The 18858-nt window shown below is 34.7% G+C and overlaps 2 protein-coding genes across 2 annotated transcripts in view; both read right to left on the bottom strand.

The window, feature by feature from the left end:
• Nucleotides 1-6570, bottom strand: part of LOC106123503 (ankyrin repeat and BTB/POZ domain-containing protein 2) — a 34490-nt gene extending 27920 nt beyond the window's left edge. The window contains exon 1 of the mRNA XM_013319881.1: nucleotides 6408-6570. Coding sequence (XP_013175335.1) covers nucleotides 6408-6415 — 8 coding nt within the window. The 5' untranslated portion in view covers nucleotides 6416-6570. The remainder of the gene's footprint in view (nucleotides 1-6407) is intronic.
• Nucleotides 6571-9458: 2888 nt separating this feature from the next.
• On the bottom strand, nucleotides 9459-12806 carry Arl1 (ADP ribosylation factor-like 1). The gene is made up of 5 exons (XM_013319500.1): nucleotides 12603-12806; nucleotides 12309-12525; nucleotides 11869-11980; nucleotides 10946-11163; nucleotides 9459-10481 (listed from the first exon to the last, which is right to left on the bottom strand). Exons 1-4 carry the CDS (start codon nucleotides 12604-12606, stop codon nucleotides 10954-10956), a joined length of 543 nt encoding a protein of 180 aa, XP_013174954.1. The 5' UTR covers nucleotides 12607-12806; the 3' UTR covers nucleotides 9459-10481; nucleotides 10946-10953.
• Between the last annotated feature and the right edge of the window lie 6052 nt (nucleotides 12807-18858).

Raw genomic sequence — 18858 nt, 5'->3', positions numbered from 1 at the left:
TTCTATACTAGGAGTGCATACAAGAAACTGGAAGTCTATATTTCTTTCAATTTACCTCCTTATCTAACGATATATTATATATTATATTAGTAAGATAGTATGTAAAACTTTAGTATTGTCGTAGTATATGACATATTTGTCGACTCCATTATTTTTATGTACATTAAGAATAACTCAAATGTTACTTACATATAAAGAAAATATTACAATGATTGTATAAATCTTTGTATCTTCATGTGTAATTCTTTGACAGTCTATCGGGCACGAGGGCGCGCGAGTGCGTTGACCCTAATGTCATTATAATATACCTTTTGCTTGCGTCCTGTTGTTTAACAAACACGAATATTTGATATCATCATCGATTGGTTTTATATTTAAAAAAGATAGAAAACATTAAACTAAATCATTATCATGTACAAAAACTTATTTTAAGATAAAACTGCTTTAGTTGCATCCGAAGAGGAGGGCAATAAGTAAATAGTCCAAATCTCGAGAATATGTATCCAAAGCATATTGGGCGTTCCTGTAGCCTCTGTAATGTGCCGGACGAACATCGTAGCCGTTTAGTTTAACTTAACCGACATAATTCCTCTATTTCAGTGACATTAGGGACTTGGCCTTTATTTCCTTTTTACCAGCAGACGCTATGGAATGGAAACCTTTGCGTCATCCTTATTTTCGTGATTAATAACATGTAAGACAGATATTCCACAGAATTCAAGTAACGGTTAATTGAAGTTCGTAATGCAACATATCGCGTTACAGACGGACGTCCTGTTTAACATATATCTTTATGCAAATTAAACAACAAAAGACATTCGGCGATCGCAATTTGCCGCGGAAAATTCCTCTCGGATGGAATTCGAATTGTGTTTATGAGGCAAACGTAATTTTACCTCCGTAAGATTTGTTGTACATTTAATTTCCATCCATAATCTTTTTTATTTCATTATAAAATAAAAAATAAACGGTATAACTCAGTCAGGTTTATGCTTAATTTACGAATAAAATTAAAATTTGAGACAAAATTTAATTCGGTTTTCCTATGTATTATATTGTGATCGTTGGTCAACATTTCTTAATTGAAAGTGTTAAAATACAATTTAAATAAGATACGTAAACAATTCTATATAAATTTTCATATATTATAGAAAAAGAGTTACTCATTTAACTTTCCTTTAACGGGCCAAGGTGCAAAAGATATCTTAAACTCTTAAAACTTTCAGACACTTATTCAATTCTTGTACTTTATTAACACAAGTATAAATGAAATCTATATTATCACGATTTAAATCAAATAATATAGGTTGTTTGTTAGGTAATAACTCGCTAACAAAATGAATATTGTGCGGTATGCGGTGCGGTATTGTTGTTATGTTAAATGTAATTCATAATCTCTCATTCGGACAACAAATCAGATTGCATCGGACATCGGTATTTGTCCGATTATACCAATAACAAATGTCCCTCGTAAATCAACAGCTATCAAATGAAATCTTTCATTTCCATTTAATATAAAACGATCGAGGCGATCCATTCTACGCAGATAATAAATGAATCATAAGTAAAATAATATTACGACAATATATCAGTGTACCGAAAAACATAATGCGGAGAAAAATTTGCATATTTTTAGTAACATGAAATACTTTAACAACTTTCGCCCCTTTCCCGCCCTTTTTAACCTGACAGGTAAAGTGACAGCTGTCAAATTCTTTTTTTAACGCAGGGCAAGGAAAATACCTCGCAGTGTCCATTGTGATCTTGAATTATGTATATTATTTAAATAAATTTATTTTTACATGAGATGTTTGGGCGCCTAAATGGTTGTTATTTTGCGGACATTTCGAAGCTATAAAGCGAAGATGTAGCTGTATTATTAGCGGTCATTTAATGTTACAACATTAAGGACAGACAAATTGGAGTTAATAACAACTGTTTTTATTACTATTTGTTGTATGCATTACGTTAATACGTTTTGAAACTCATACACAATCTCACAATGTTGGCAGAAAAAAAACAGTGAATGTCTATAGCAAATGAAATTAAAATATTACTATTCTGTATCGTTATTCAGAGACGATAAACCTGAACGCACAAATAATTTGGAATAACTAGAATTTCTTTTCTAAAAATGGCAGCTTAAAGTTTTCTGGAATTAAAAAAAAAATTGTTTTTTTTATTTAATAAAAAATGGTAATAAAATAAACAAATAAATATTCTATGTATGTGTGTTCAATCTTTAAAGCTTTAATATTTCGATAAAAAATATAAAATTAATCAACAAACGCTTCTTAGAATTATTTAGTTTGAAACACTCCAGTAGCGATCATCGAAGGTTTGTGTGTCTGGTTTCCTAGCGTCACCCGGACGGACCGGCCGCAGATAATCGCGGCCCAACAAATAACGTCCTGACAACTGTTATAACGCGCTATTTCGAGATGAACCGTTATTTAAGCCAGACAAACCTTTATACATGCAAATCTCCTCTGACAGTGGCTAATTTATGTTTAAATCTTCGAAAAAAAAGTTGAAACCTAATCTATCTAGTTTTTTAAATATATGCTTGAAGTTATCCAAAGTAACGAACATTTTCCAAATAAGATATGACCTAAAGGTCTATGTTACCAGGTCATAAAATTAAAAAAAAAAATGCTTGAAGTTCTGTCAAAATCATTCTCGTGTCCGTAATGTTGCCACTAAAACATCTTTTCGTGTTCTTCAAAATTGGCGAACTTTATTTGGTTGAAAATGTCTTAATGTATGACCTGTAATTGCATGATCTTAAGGTTAAAAAAACCATTTGATTAAGTTGTTAAATAGTTAGTCACCGTGTTTTACGGTGACATACTTTCAAATAATATTTATTTAATAGAGAATTAGAACAACATGCCTTCAATTAAAATCCAAATACGACTAAACGGGCATAAAAACAAGCTGTCTGTCGCGTATGAAATGTACAAGATTATTAGTCCAGTCACGTTTACCCTACGACTCCTTATAGGACAGCAACTGGTTCGAGAAGCGCAAATACCTCTAGAAATAGAAGTAAACATGTCGCTCTGACCCAATTATCGAGTACATGATAAATAAAATGAAATGCATTGCGTGAATGCGAGCACTTTACACACGGTAATGACGCAAATTGAATCTAAGCGTTCCGTTACGCGGGATGTGCGTGCTGCAACGGATGCAAACGAAATTTTCAATGTTATATAGTTCGCATCGCACCATTGCATTGGTTTTTATTATATTTGTGGTTCCTACAATATCCTTAACTTTGTTGACCGGGATATGATCTGCAGCTGCCGCTATTTAAGCCGCAGGTTTTAAGACGGTGCATTGTATTCATCCATAGGAAAGATACTAAGTTAATTCTTTGCATAATCTGTAGTGTAACTATAAGCTTAGAGCTTTGTGGTCCATGGTATTGAATAGCCAGACCGAATGGTCTATAACTATGTCTGTCGCCTCGCTAACCGCGTCAATAAACAAGTTCGCGGCGGACTCTGGGTGACATCACTTGCATGGAAATCAAAACAAGTTTATTTTTTAATTGATTGCTAAGTTAGATGTTCTGAGAATTAAAGGGACATCACAGATAGTTTTAGTATAATTTTTGCGTCAAAAATCTTAAAAAAATCTTTTTAAGCGCAGCGTTACCAATGCTTATGAGCATTCGGCGCAACTTTTAAAAACATATGTTCAAGGCAAAATATTTACCTTCGGGAGATCGAGAAGCATTTGATATAATATTGTCATTATTTCGTTATCTTAACAAAGTCATAGCTCTGTTATTTCAACTAATATAAGATTTATTATTAAAATTTAGTTTACGTTTGGTAGCGTAAGCGAAACGCCCACGTTTCTGACCATGTTTTACGCCTACGATACTTGTCTGTGTTTATTCACTATTATCTAACTGGGGCACTAGAATAAATCTAAATACTATTTATGTAACAATAATCAAATTAAGATCAAAACGGACAATAACGGTTTGTAGATTCTCATTTTTTTTTATTTAGTAAATGTACCGTCAGTTGGATTGACTGCGCACCTTATTGAAAACTTTCGGTTGCTTGTTAGTGCGACTAGAGTAATGCAAATATATCGTAAGTTCGTAAGTATTACAAAACACAGAGCTCGGTAACCGATCACTATATCCAGTGTATATATTATATATTACGATATTTGAATCTGTACACTAGCTGCGCCCGCTGACTTCGCGTCGAGTCGTAATGTCGTAGTGCGATGCGATTGAATATCCCGCAGAGAGCCTGTTTACGACCGTTTTCTTATTTAATGTCACTCGCAACGGTCACTGATTCCCTGAGTACTTTTTAAACAAGTTTAAGTATCAAGAAATTACAGTTTCTATCTTCATAATGATAAAATTACCCATAAAAACTTGATCGATAAGTTACACAATTGTAGTTATATTTAAAAAAAAAACGTTACGAGCACAAACTTATTTGCAACAGATGTCACTGATCAACAACATTAGATCTCTAACCGTAGGTTTCTGAAACTAAAACCCATGTTTGAAACATGACAGTATGTTTTATTGAGTTGCCGTTACTGCAACTTAATATCGATATTGAGTTAACTTATATCCTTGTACAGCTCTTACTCAAGTATTTATATCTAAACGTTAGACTACATGATGATGTATTACAAAGGACATGACAAAGGCGAGCAGGTGAGCTCGCGAGGAATGCGAGCCACAGTATACACTCACCGCTTCCTCTAATGAGATGCCGTTTTTCTTCTAAGTGTCATACATCACATGCGGGTACAAATAAAAGCAATTCTTGTAACAAATCATGCGACACAAAAGGGTAAAAATGTATGAGTACGGGTATTAATAAGGCATTTAAGTTATGGCACATTCCGATCTTTGTTTATCTGATGGTAGCAGCCGCTTGTGATGTAGAAGTAAGTGAAGAGTTAAAAGTCAACGATGGACAACGAGACGTTGAGCTTTGTGTTACCAGATTTTCGACAGTAGAAATTGAAAATTTCCATGTGGCAATCTTAATTGAAAGCTCTAAAGCACCCTATACACTAACCTCTACACATGAACAGGCTATAAATAGTGATATTTTATGCATTTGATTTTCGTCATTTTGGCGGTAATTATAGCGTATAGTAACGGTGGTAAGGATTCGAACTAATGAATAGTTTAAGTTGGAACGAAGCAAAAGCTGTTATTTCCAAGCAATAATCTATCCATCCATCGAGATCAGTGACCTGTACCAACTTACTGTCAAAATTAATGTGTTTGTTATTTGATAGTAAACGACTTTGTTTGACAGTTTTGTTCTTATGTGAAATGATTAATGATTAGTTTGATAAAAGAGTCATCCACTAATACATAACATAATATAATATATAAAACACAAAGATTGGTATACATATAATTTGTGGACTATTACATGTGAAAAAAATTCAGTTAAAATTTTAATATATTATCGTAATTATAATAATTTCCCATGTCATAGTTAAATTGCGTCCATTAATAACATGTAACCACATTCAAAAGTCGGAAAGTTTTGCAAGCTGGACTAGAACCTTACGAAATAACAATGCAATGCGTAACTCAATAGTACTTACTACAGACAAGCTCAGTCTAAATTATTAGTAACAGCTTATAACCTTTTTTTAATTGGAAATCTTTCTGGTCTACTACTTTTCTAGACCAAAATAGTATTCTAGAACAACTGACATATATTCTTCTAAACCATATGTTAACTGGACATTATACAACAATCATAATGTAATTGCGCACACCGCTAAACACTTAGAACCTACTATTTGTAGCCTACACTTTTAAAAGCTCTAGCGATATCCTTTGGTCTTTCAAAAGCATTACTGTAGACGAAATGGCTTTTTTACTATGTATGATTAAAGTTTGGGATCTAACTTGGCTAGAACATTCGTTATCTTCGTCGTACAAATGTATAATTGGTTTGGCAACCTTCAAAAGCTAAAAACAGAAAGTCGTTGAAAATACTATTCATAAATCATCACGGCTTTAGTCAATTTTTCTTTATATTTCTTCTAAATTTATCCCGTCCTTTTTTATTAGGAAGCAATGTTACAGTCAGGCAAAATGCAAATTTTATATTGGTCAGTTTAAAACAACCTTCACAAGTAAATGATAAAACTAAAAGCTCTGAAGAGCTTTTAGAAAGTCGTTAGATAAGATATTTGTAAGCTCGTGAACTCGAGTTATTTGAATTCCACTCAAAATTGTGTTAAACAAATACGATGAAAAACACAGAACATTGCAATAACTTATATCTACAGAACTTTAACACAAGTTATTACTTAAAAATAACATTTGAAAAACCAGCAAACGATTGAATTATCACTAAGAACTGATAGGAATGGTCGTCACTGCGTACCTAGCCATCCATCCCACATATATGTCGATCACTGCACTGAAATCACTGAAACTGTGTTTGTGCACTGCACAGGACACAGGACACAGGGCACGGGCACAGGACACTGCAGCGCGGCGAGGTGGGTTGCGAGTGCGCGCGGGCGTCGCAGCGGCGGCGTGGACACTGCCGGCGCCCGCGCCCGCCTCTCCTATAAATTCTTTACAAGACTCGTGCCGTAGCCGGGCCCTGTACAGTCGCGCGCGAATGTCCTTTGACAGCCCTTAAGCCTCTATAGTTATAAGCTGTAGTAAACTTCTGACAGCCGCCCAGAGCGGGGATTATGGATTATCTGTAAAACTCTAGCTTGGTTAGTAACAGGATATTTTTTATCAAGTTTTTTCTCATAGTCTTAAAATACAGTTCAGAAACTTCATGGTTAATATTTATATATTTATTTCATTAAGACCCAATCGCAGCATGTATCGCACGTAATGAACTTAACTTTAAGTTTACATTACAGTTACTTTCATTTTCAAGTATAAAGGATTAAATAAATAAGATAATCCACGTGGGGGGAGCGATGCGACTTGCGGGCGCGACTGCCCCTCACGGCTCGCAGGCGCGCGCGCAGCCTCCGGTCGTCGCTCGAGCAACCAGTCGGACCGCTTACACTCCCCCTGCACGCCTCTGTCCCAAACTTTACACACCCACACCCCAAATACCACCTTCCTTCCTTCCCATAAAGTCTAAAATCAATAGCTCATCTTACACATTTATTAACCGTCATTCTCTACAAGACATGCCATCCAGGGTTCTCTACACATTTCGCCGGCCGTTGCCCAATGTGAACTCTACTGATACGCAACAGAGATGGTTTTGGTCGAAGATGCCACCTCAAGGAATGCACCTGCGGGCTACCGGACACCGCAATGATTGCGACTCAACTACCACAATAATATTTACAGAGTTTCGTTTAATGCGATCACTAGAACACGTGCGTCCATAGTCCACGCTCGTACAACACTTACGATAGATAATCAATAGAACAACACAGCTCATCTTCTATTTACATTGTCGTTGCCTTGCAATATACAGAACAAACGAAATGTAACTCGGTACAATTCATGATATATTTCTGTGTACAATTCTAGTATCTACGTTTCTTTACTTTATCTAGACGGTGTATAGTTTGCCAGTGCAACCATTCAGATGTTACTTTGGTGTAGACAAGCTCGGTGTAAAAGTGAATTCAAACAAGTCGAATTGTCTACCACTGTTCACCTCATTACAGGAATACTGTCTTGAATGCTGCTTGATTTCTATTCCTTAGCAATATTTTATGCATAAAGTTGGAAAATATTTTACTTATACATCATCATCTTAATAAACTGAGTATCCAGAAGTTTCTTATCCGTAAAATTATAATTTAACTTACATATTATAAAGTATAGAACAAGAAAAGGTTTCTGCAATGAAGACGCTTTTTTATCAGAGAAGGGGGAAAACGAGCAGTGGGAACACCGGTGTGTTCATCGACGCCCATGGACATCAGCAATACCAGAAGAACCGCAGATGCATCGCCGGCCTTTGAGATGGTGATACGTTCGCTTCTTGAAGAACCCTAAGTCGTAGCAGTTTGGAAATACCGCCAAAGACAGACCATTCCACAAAGTGGATGTGCGAGGCAGGGAGTTTCGCGCAAACCGCACGGTTGTGGATTGCCAGCCGAAATACCGATAATGCAAGCTTTACTTACTATAAGTGTGTTTATTCAAGTAATAAAATACTACGAGTAAGTAGTATTTTACCACCCGGAAGATGTCGGACGTTTAAACAGTGTTCGTTCTTCCGCAAAATCTTTACATTGACTTATTGCAGTAGCGGCGTTAGGGTAGGGCGAGGCGAGGCGAGGGCGACCGCCCAGGGCGCCAGATATAATGTGGCGACAGGATATGAAGGGACGCCTGAGAGGCTCTCTAAGATATGTTTGGGAAAAAAGTAGCTAGCCGATATATTCTTCCAGGTTATATACGACATCTATGCCAAATTTCAGCGAGACCCATGAAGCTGTTCTAAAGATACCTTCCAACCTCTAACAAACATACATCCATCGATCCAAACATTCGCATTTATAATATTCCCTTTCGCATTTATAACATTTTCCTTTTCGTACTCTTTGGTAGTACTCGTAAGTCTGACGAGTTGGCATTTCACGGATCGTGTCAGCTCAGTTATGCATGAGTCTACCGAGCATCCTTTAATCACACAGGCATCAATGTAAATAATAATTATTAAAGTTATTTTGCGCAGATGGATGCACATTTCAGCATATCCCGTAAACTGGATATTAAAATAACTGATTACCTACCTTATGTGACCCGCATAAAGTTCAAATTATGCAATGCATTTTGCAGAGGATCGTCTCATCTGCAATGTTATTAAATGTGTGGTATTTGAAGAATTTCCTTGTTTGAAAACGAGTTATGGATGTAACCCAATTTAAGCAAAATTCCTGCACACAAATTCCTGTGCTGGCAACATTGGCTTGTTATTTTTTATGTGCCAATCATTCCCGCGTTACTTTCCTTGTTGAATTGAGTTACATTTTTCTTGTGATTTAATTTTTTTATCTTGTTTGGATTTTGATGTTAACAGTTTTTTACCTACAAAAAAATAAAAAGTTTGTTACCTAAAACATTTCTTGTAGCTTACGACTCGCAGGCGGTCGCGACATCAGGCTGGTCAAGGGCCATGCCCTGCAATGTGTATAGCAACCGCGCGGACATCCGAAGTGGAGCCTTAGTGCCCGCGTTGCGACCGCTATGGAAATAAAACAAACGATTCATATTCATCTGCAAGGGTAGTTGACATGTTGATTGATCTTTCCTTGGGTTTCCACTGCCAAAACAGATCTACAAAAATATATTCATGTGTTTGCCTTATTTCGTAATTGTTGTCACGTTAGCAAAGCATCAAAACTTTTAAAAAACTTATTTCGTTGTTAATTTGAGTTGTGTAAACTGTTAAATTATTCAAAATTAAAGGACGTTAGGAAAATAAATAGAGACTAAATAATACAGGATATTGTATTTAAAACAATTTTCTTTTCTTGCCGCCATACAATAAATTACACATAGCTTGAGTGAACGTCACTGATACAAAATATATTATAATCAATCAATAATTGTAATAACTTATATGTACCCTATAGTTTATACATCCGTCGCCTGCTGCATCTATCTATAATACCAAAACAATTGTTTTATCTACTGATAACGCGTCGCTCGCCATTCTGCCCGCCACATCGGTCGCCGGTAACCGGTGCGACTAGCAACACTGATATTTTGACAGATACGAAACGTCATTTCCCGCGCGCTGTCATATTGACAGTTCTTATAAAGATGAAATTTTATAACACTAAAAAATATTGTGATTATTGCATAGAAAATAAAATCAAGTATTTTAGAAGCTGACGACTCGTCAGTTTTTTCAGGTGCATCAAAACATAGAAAAAGAGGGTTTGTGCGCTTTTAGAAATACAATTTTAGTTCTTGATTACCAATAAAAAAACTAATTTGAATTATTTTAAAATAGTGCGAAAAATTATTTTTTTGTTTAATTTTTAAGTAAAAAATATCCACAATTTATTTTTGCCTTATTGTTCATAATTTTTAACGGTTCTGGTTATTACAATTTCTTAATTACATTTTCATAAATTTAACAAATGTTTATACAAGCAAATACAATTCATAATATCAAATCATTAAAAGACATTTTATAATACAAGATACATAATAATTCTCATGTACTACTTTTTTCACTTAACAAATAACGTACAAAATATATAAAAAGCTTTTATGCATTGATATAAATCAAATAATATTAATTTTAAAATTTGGCTATGAGAAATAATATAAATTTCCAAAATAGGATAGTTACTTAACTTGAAAGCAAGTAATAAGTAATGTTGGGCAGGCGGCGACGCTAAGTACTAACTTAATGGCGTTAAACATATGACTAACAGATAATTTATTTCTCTCCTCTCCACGCTTGTGTCCGTCCGTCTCCCACATCTTAACTTCAAGCTTAGCATCCCTGGAAAAATTATTAAGTGATATTACTACTATGCATAGGTATTAGGTAACAACAACCAATATCAACAAAACTTACACCTGTAACCCAAAGGGGTAGGCAGAGACCACAAACCTCCATTTGGCGCGGCTCAGATACAACTCTCTCTCTTCTACTACATTCACACATCTACATATACATGCATGTCAGTTGAGAGTGCTCTTAATAAAGTCTTTCTTGAGAATTTCATTTATTAGGTAACTACAACATTCATCACTGTATGATGTCCCACATCACCCTCGGCATTGGGAGAGATTTCAGCACAACATTCAATTACAAGTAACTGAGTTTTTCTTGCTACCGCATTATTGATATTAAAATTGCTGTCACCTTAATTGTTACCTACACCTCTAATTCTTTTTGCCAGTAGCAAAGTTTAAAAACAATTTAATCATTTGTTGGGCTCTATAGAGATAAAGTAATATCACCTGCAAGGTTATTTCCTGGCTTGTAATGCATCAGATAGCCAGTCCATCGCTTGGTCCAGGCCTTCGCCGCGCACTGCTGAAGTCTTGAAGATCTGGAAGGTTCTGTCACGGAGGGCATCCAGCCCCAGCGCCTGGTGCACCTCTGCCACTGTAAGGCAGCCCGCCATATCCTGTTTGTTGGCTAACACTACCAGTATAGCATTTGCTAACTCTTCCTCCTGCAAAATGGACATTAATAACTTTGTAGAATCAGAATTTATTTGTTAGATTGAAGAACAATATAAGTTTAACTACAGTATCCTGCAAAAATATTTATGTTTATAACATCTAGTACCCTTAGTGTTCTTGGATAAAGAAGCTTCATGTAGTTACTCTTACAGAAACTAAATGAAAACATTTAAAAACTTTCAACTTGTTTGGTGCTCATGTCTTAATGTTTGTAAGAAATTGAATATTCACCACAATTAATCTGTTTGATTTCAGTCCAAAACATGATGCATGCAACTGAGGTGCAATATTCACAGCTTAAACAGCTAAATTATGTTAAGAGCAGGACTCTTTTCTAACAACCATTATTGATAAGTACAAACAACGAAAGTTAATAGTAATATGTTATTTAACTTTATCTGTGTACATTAAAGTTGTTATTTAAGAAATGACATTAAAGTGACTAATTTACTTTTCATGTTACTTATAATTACAATGTCAAATATGTTAGACATTCATGACTCATATTTGATAGCAAGCTGTATTTACCAAAATAATTATGTACTGGCATAAAAATGTTAAGATAAGTATTCCTAATTGTAAAAAAACACAGCTCATTTGTCTATGTCAATATTTTGTAGATGTAAATATTAAATGGAGGTTGTAACATACTTAAATTTAATAATAACTTACGTAAAAATAAAAAATAAACTTACTCTTAACATATGCACCAATTCATCCTTGGATATTCCTATTCGATCTCTGTCTGCAGAGTCGACTACGTAAATTATTGCATCTGTGTTGCCATAGTAACATCGCCAGTACGGCCTGCAAATATTAGAAAAGCCTGTATAAGCAAGAAAATTTTTGAAGTCTCATGGAGTGTTGCTTATCCAGGTTAGAACTTTATAACTGATGCTACTTTTGCAAAAATAAATATTGTGTACATAATCATCCTTTCATCACCAAGAATTTAAAGTAATAAAAGTAAAAAAATCTATGATAAAGGCAAAACCACACTGAAAAACCATGTATTGCTACATACAATACTATAATTGTGTAACAAAATTTGAACTTTGTAAATTATGAAATAAACATATTTACTTACTACAAAGTTTATCTGAAGATAGTCCTAACCTTAAGCAACTAAACTCACCTAATACTTGTTTGTCCACCAAGATCCCAAACCTGGAACTTGAGGTTTTTGTATGTTACTTGTTCTACGTTGAACCCGATGGTCGGTATAGTAGTTACCACCTCTCCAACTTGTAATTTGTATAATATTGTGGTTTTTCCGGCGCCGTCCAATCCGAGGATCAAAATTCTCATTTCACGCGCCCCTAACAGACCCCGAAAGTAACTAAACAGACCACCTGCGAACCGAAAATAATTAAAGGAAAACTTATTGAGTTTAAGTAACCAAAATATGGGAAACAAAAGATATACTTACCCATTTTATATGATAAAGCTTAGCCTAGCAAATCATGAGTTATTATACACGGAATGATTGCGAATTTTCACACAGACATCCAGCCGTAGTTACTTAATTATTTTTCGACACAATTCTTTTTGTTTCTTACTAACTAAAACCGTAAATGTTGTTAATTGAGAATTGAAAAATGTCTTCAATTTCAACTCTACCTTTTGACGTGTAAGCAAGCTTATGCAATGTTGCCTCATCGTTAATTAATTTTTGCAGTGGAATTTTTGGCTTTTGAAAATATAGTTTGCAGGGTTTTAAGGAAGTTATTTTATTTTAAATTGATGATTTTATCCTTCTAAAAAATTAAAAATTTCAAAAAAATAACATTTTAAATTACGCCAAGTCTTTACACTGCCATCTATGTTTTTGAAAAAGAATCTAGTAGAATTATATGTTACTCAAAGTTTATTACATTCCGTCCAGTTCCGCTAGGGCGGCGTTGTTAGGCAATTTGTTGCAAAATTTAAAATTTGTGCAAAACGGTACTTATTTACAATTGGTACTTCGATGGTTCATTCGTTCCTCATTTTTGTGTTCAGCCGTTAAGTTTAATTTTAAGCTATATTTCCTATTATATGTATTGCAATTCGCAATAATTTACTGTGTTATAACATAATATTATTAATATGTCTTCTTACACAATCAATCCTCTATTAAAGTAAAAATTATTCAAAGGTTGAAGACGTAATTGAAACGATCGCGTAATAGTGACGCAGCGTGACGAGACGCGCACGCGCCGTTACGTCACAGCCGCGCCCGCGACGACCGCGCTCCTTTGTCAACTGTCTCATAGTCAACATTCTTATTTATTTTTTGACTATTATATTTATTTGACTACCTAATATTAATTTATTTAACTGCCAGCTACCAGACTCCAGAGAGTTTAGTTATATTTGACGATGATGACTTTTTCTGGGTTTTACAAAAAATAATTTTGAGCTTTTTCATTAACGAAATAGATCTGTTAGTGTTCAATCCTGTTGATTACGTAATAAGTATGTTACATAATTTAGTAGTCATCTTACTCAACAAATAAAGTTAGTTTGAATATTTTAATAACTAGAGAATTTTCCTCAATAATCACCTTGGTCAGGAAATATCGAGTGGCTGGGCTCCGCCATTGATAAATTCTGTGAAATAAAATATCACAGTACCGTGCGAAATAACTTTACGTCAGCCCTAAACAAATATTACAAATCGGAACAAACAGGCATTGTGCAAAGAAAATCTATCTGAATGAGGAGTAGGATATACAACTGTTAATGATTCAGTTTAGACCTGGAAAGCAAAAAACATATTTTAGAGGTGACTAAAAGCCTCGAGATATCTATGGCGAACAATCCAACTATATTAGTGCCGACGTAGACGATGGATTGGTGGTATTACACGATTCAAACTTTATGGTGTCCCACTGTTGTGCGTTACCTATCGCCATAAAGTGTGGATGGTAGTATACCATTCGTGCATTCCATTGTGCAACGTATAAGATTGCTCTACCCTTGCAATATTGCGGAAGTTTGTGGGCAGTTAGTATCAAGAAAACAGATTGCTAACACTGAATAGTTTGCTATTAAAACTGTTCGGAGATTATAATGTAGTTAAATAATAAGCTTGCGTCAGTATCTCCAGACTTTAAATGTAGGTGTGCAAATATACGCAGGTTAGAATAAAAACAAGAGGAACTTCTAGAAAGAGCAGTATTAATATATTTTTGCTTTAGTCATTATATCTTTATAATATGTGTTAACTGTGGTACATCCATTGAAACATATTTCCGCGTAAATGAAAAATATAAAGGGATAAAGTTAAGAAGGGAGAGCAGCAATTAGAAGTATATATGAAAAGTAAACGGTAAGTAGACTGTACGGTTTATTCTGAAACAATAATATATTAAAATAACAATATTTTGATTTGATATAAGCCGAAAACTTTGCGCTATTCTCGATCATGCTATAAACAACTTATTTTTTCTTTTGGATAGATTGTGCCAAATAAACAGAATTAAACAATAATTATCTTTAAAAACAGATGTTGGATTCCAGCGCGGTGAGTCGTGATATGTTTTTCTCGTGCTGCGTTGTTATAAAATTAAAAAAACAGCTCGCTATTAATACACACAGTTTGAAAATAATCTACTCTATTTACGGAGACTTTGGCGTCTTTGATCTGGACACGACCGTACGTGCAACGGGAGACCATCAATTTTTGGGGAAAAAATAAAATTTGAACTTTATTTTTCTTCACTCAATCAAAAAAAATGTTAGAGATATACACTTAAACCCCATAGAATAAGCTAATTATTAATACCTTTAGCAAAAAAAAAATTAAAACCTGTCTCAAGATTAGCTTAGCAAGGCAATTCCCTTCGTGTCTCTTGCTGCGACCACGCGTTGACGACAAAAAACCTTTATAATATTTAATGTACGCATAAGTCTGTTGTAGGATAGTCATCCTATGTATTAAAACAATAAATCACAGTAACTCGTCATTTTTCGGTTACTCTCATTAGATCGTTTGAAATATATTTTCCTCAGGAATCCGTAACTACGGATACGCGCAGATGAGTGAATCAACCTCATAATTATAAATCAGGTCGGCTTTGAAGCTTTTAACATCGTTATATGTAGGTTAACTCATGGGCTCGTGCTTGTTGAAGTAATGGAAATTGCTGATGAAAATATAGAAAATGGGCGAATGGCCACAAAACTATCGGGTTGTAAAAAAATAAAAATATAAGTTAGGTTATGTTTCCATAAACTACAAGATTTTGGATCAAAAAAAACTCGTTATAAATAAAATATTTACTGTTGTTTTTCAATGTTGATCGAACTTTCATTTTCCTTTCTTCTACTGAAGTCTTGATTGAGATTCATTTACAAAATGCGTGAACCCTCATTGGCAAGAATATCTTTTTAATGTGTAATTCTTTCATTGATCTATAACAGTCCTTGATGTTTTAAATAACCTAATTTCTAAATTATCTTTTGTAAAGTTTCTAGTTTTCGAATCTCTCAGTTACGATAGCAAAAAAATTTAATGATTCATCGGCCCTTACTGGTGATTCTAAAATACTTTGTGTTATTTTATGAAGATAATATTTAAATAATAAATATATTTAAGTAAGAGGATATCCTCATTGATGAGATGTGGCATGAAACATGTTGATATACCGCATATTTATGATGGCAGTTAGAGTTCGGGGGCTGGAAACATCTCCTGCTTGTACAGATCTGAATAAACATGTTGGTATGCGCTCAAAATATTTACAAATTACTTGATTTATGTTTATTATCTTTTAATTTATGATATTGAATCTGTTATACGTTTTTATACATTTAAATTTGTATTATTTGTTAGCTTTGATGGAATGCGGTAGATCGCAGTGAATATATCATTTCTTTTATTAGTAGAATGAAATAAATATTTCCTATGAGTTCAAATATAACATTTACTAATAAATTTTAAACTATATAAATATAGCACGTTTAGTAATAGATTTTTTTTAAATAAATCAGGCAAAAGCTTCTAGTCACTCATGCTTCGCGTAATTTTCGAAAAACTACAAAGTTTCATAGGAATTACACAATTGTTAATACTTTAATACCTATTACAAAACATTGTAATCACAAATTAGAGTTGTAAGGCGTGTCACAGTGACATTGCATTCCATGGATAAAGGAATTAGGTTAGGAGGGCAATATTTTGCGACTGATTCAACTTTTGTACGGGTTTTCGGAATACATAGCGGTTGGCAGTACCAACTAGGCATATTGACGGAATGACGTATCCAGCTTTTCCTGTGAACTCCTCGATTCTAATCGTGCCTTTATTGAAAAACTAAATTGGATTAGTTTGTTCAAGGCTATATGCCGGAAGGGGCAATGTAGTATTGTGTATCTACATATAAGCATGAAAGTACGACAACGTGTTAAATATGCCTCGATAGCAACAAAATTGTGTCATGTGCTTGGTGCAATTTGCTATTGACCCCGGGTGACCCGGTAACCGGGCGGGGTCAGCGCCGGCCCGCCGCGTGCCACTGACCTCCGACAAGGACACATTGCTGTCCTCGGCCGATCAATTCCCGCTTTATAACCTTGCTTTATCGCTTAAGGTCGTCATAACTTCCTACTACGACAAATTACATGACCATGAGATGTTTTCTTGTATTCTACGATGTCGTAATGCACAGATAAATATTTTATTAGAAAATTATTTCCTAAAATTACAACAAAGTTTTGGGAGAGGTTACGTCAGCGACATTACTTTTTACCCGACTGGCAAAGAAGGTAAAAATGGGTGTAATGTTTTTTTACGCGTATGTTAGTTCTTATGATTGGATTGATGTATGGAGCAATATAGAGTCGGCTCTGGAACGATTGACATCTCAGATTACTAAATATTGATTATTTTTCTTGTTAAACACTAAATAATATTCAACATGTTCTGGTAGGTCATATACACGATTGTGGTGACCATGTTTTATAAACGATGATTTGTATTAAATCTTACGTATGTATAATAAAGTAGGTCGGCTACAAAAGTATTTATTGATAAAAATAACATAGAAGTAAATGTTTAAATTTATGGTAAATATAGTCTCAAGATATAATGCAGATATTGTTTCCCTGGAACTGTTAATTTAGTCATATTTTCTGCACAATGGTATCACATCAAGATAATAGTGTACGTGCACATTTACAGTGGCCGCGGCGCTTGAGCATCGCGTCAGTGCGCGGGTGAATCAGTTTTTCCTTGTCTTATCTAGAATCTGTGGAGCGGCCAAAACCCCTTGTGGCGGAGGTGATCAAAGAACAACTTGATGGTGTAATAATATGTGTACAGGCTACACTTACGGTCCTATTCCATTAATAAAGACTCGGCGACTAATTTATTTGTAAATTGGAAGTGCACATTTTGTATATTATAGAAAACAGAAAACAAAGGAATACCCTGATGTTGAGTTACCGATATATATTATATTATATCTACAAAACGGAATGTAACATATTATCATACGAATCATTATGTATTCTGTCTGCTGGCATAGTAACAGTTTTGAGATAACATAAACATGTTGAGGATTCGTTCATTAAAATAGCGATAATATTGGCATTCCAACTAAATGGTCACAAGTCAAATTTTATGTCACAAGCAACGAAATACCTAATACGACTTTTCGCACATTAAATATAAGAGAGACATTTATTATAATTGATATGGTATGTAATTTAAAAATGATATGTCCAATCTTTACAAGGACAAATTTGCCGTTTTCGTACTTTTTGTACCAAAGTTATACACATACATTTGCTCAACATTAATTTACGACACGTGGAGAGCAACGTTGCAACAGTGAAGGAAAACATTGTGATGCAAACTGCACCTATCTGCGAAGAAATTCAAAGATAAGTGTGAAGTAAACCAACCTGCAATAAGCCAGCGTGGTTTATTATGACCTAATCACTCCTTTTTTTTCCAGGGAGGAATGCTTTATGCATTCTCCGCGCCCCGGGGGGAACGCGGTAGTTATGTGGGATTCTCCTCAATAGCGGAGGCATACCTACTAAACCTCTCTGTTCCTCCAACGCATCGGGACGAGACCACGGGCACGCTCTCGCTCTCGTCCGCGGCCGACCTAATCACTCCTAACTTATGGTAGGCTCCGAGCCTAGATCAACGCAATAGCTCATTTAATTAGGTTACGATAAATGGAAACTTCTATAACAGATATTTATAATAAATGAAATCAGTGTGACGCTTATTGTCTGTTTATCGCATGCGGATTAGCGTGATAGAAGAAATATTACGCAATCGTACTAACTCAAATTCCAAAGTTCAATGCCAATGAAATTATTGAGGAATTTTAATGTTGAATCATCGTCTGGTTTGCCTCCATAGTTTTATAACAAAATATCACTACAATTCCTTTAATACCTATCTAATCACAATCGTCATATTTTGTTGAAAAGAAAATAATTACTAACATAGGTTTTTATATAAGAAAAAGCTCATGGACATCTACAGTACTAAAGGAACTATAGAACAGAATATTCTTTTGTGAGAAACTATAAACGTCGGATTGTCTGACTGATGCTTGATGTGACCAGACGACCGGTTTTATACGAGACTGTCCCATTTTATAGATAGGATTCCCGGTGTGCCTCGAAAGTATTCTGGGACGCTAAATTGTCCCGTATTTTTTGCGTGAAAATTTGAGCAA

This window comes from Papilio xuthus, unplaced genomic scaffold, assembly GCF_000836235.2.
Source record: "Papilio xuthus unplaced genomic scaffold, Pxut_1.1 DF826115.1, whole genome shotgun sequence".
Lineage (NCBI taxonomy): Eukaryota > Metazoa > Arthropoda > Insecta > Lepidoptera > Papilionidae > Papilio > Papilio xuthus.
The sequence above is the reverse complement of the archived record's forward strand: the minus strand, read 5'-3'. Positions and strand labels throughout refer to the sequence as shown.

Coding starts and splice junctions, on each gene's coding strand:
- Arl1 (XM_013319500.1), bottom strand. Junction 11,981..12,308: donor GGTGGACAAACAAGTATTAG/GTGAGTTTAGTT, acceptor TAATATTTGCAG/GCCGTACTGGCGATGTTACT. Junction 11,164..11,868: donor AATTGGTGCATATGTTAAGA/GTAAGTTTATTT, acceptor TCCATTTTGCAG/GAGGAAGAGTTAGCAAATGC.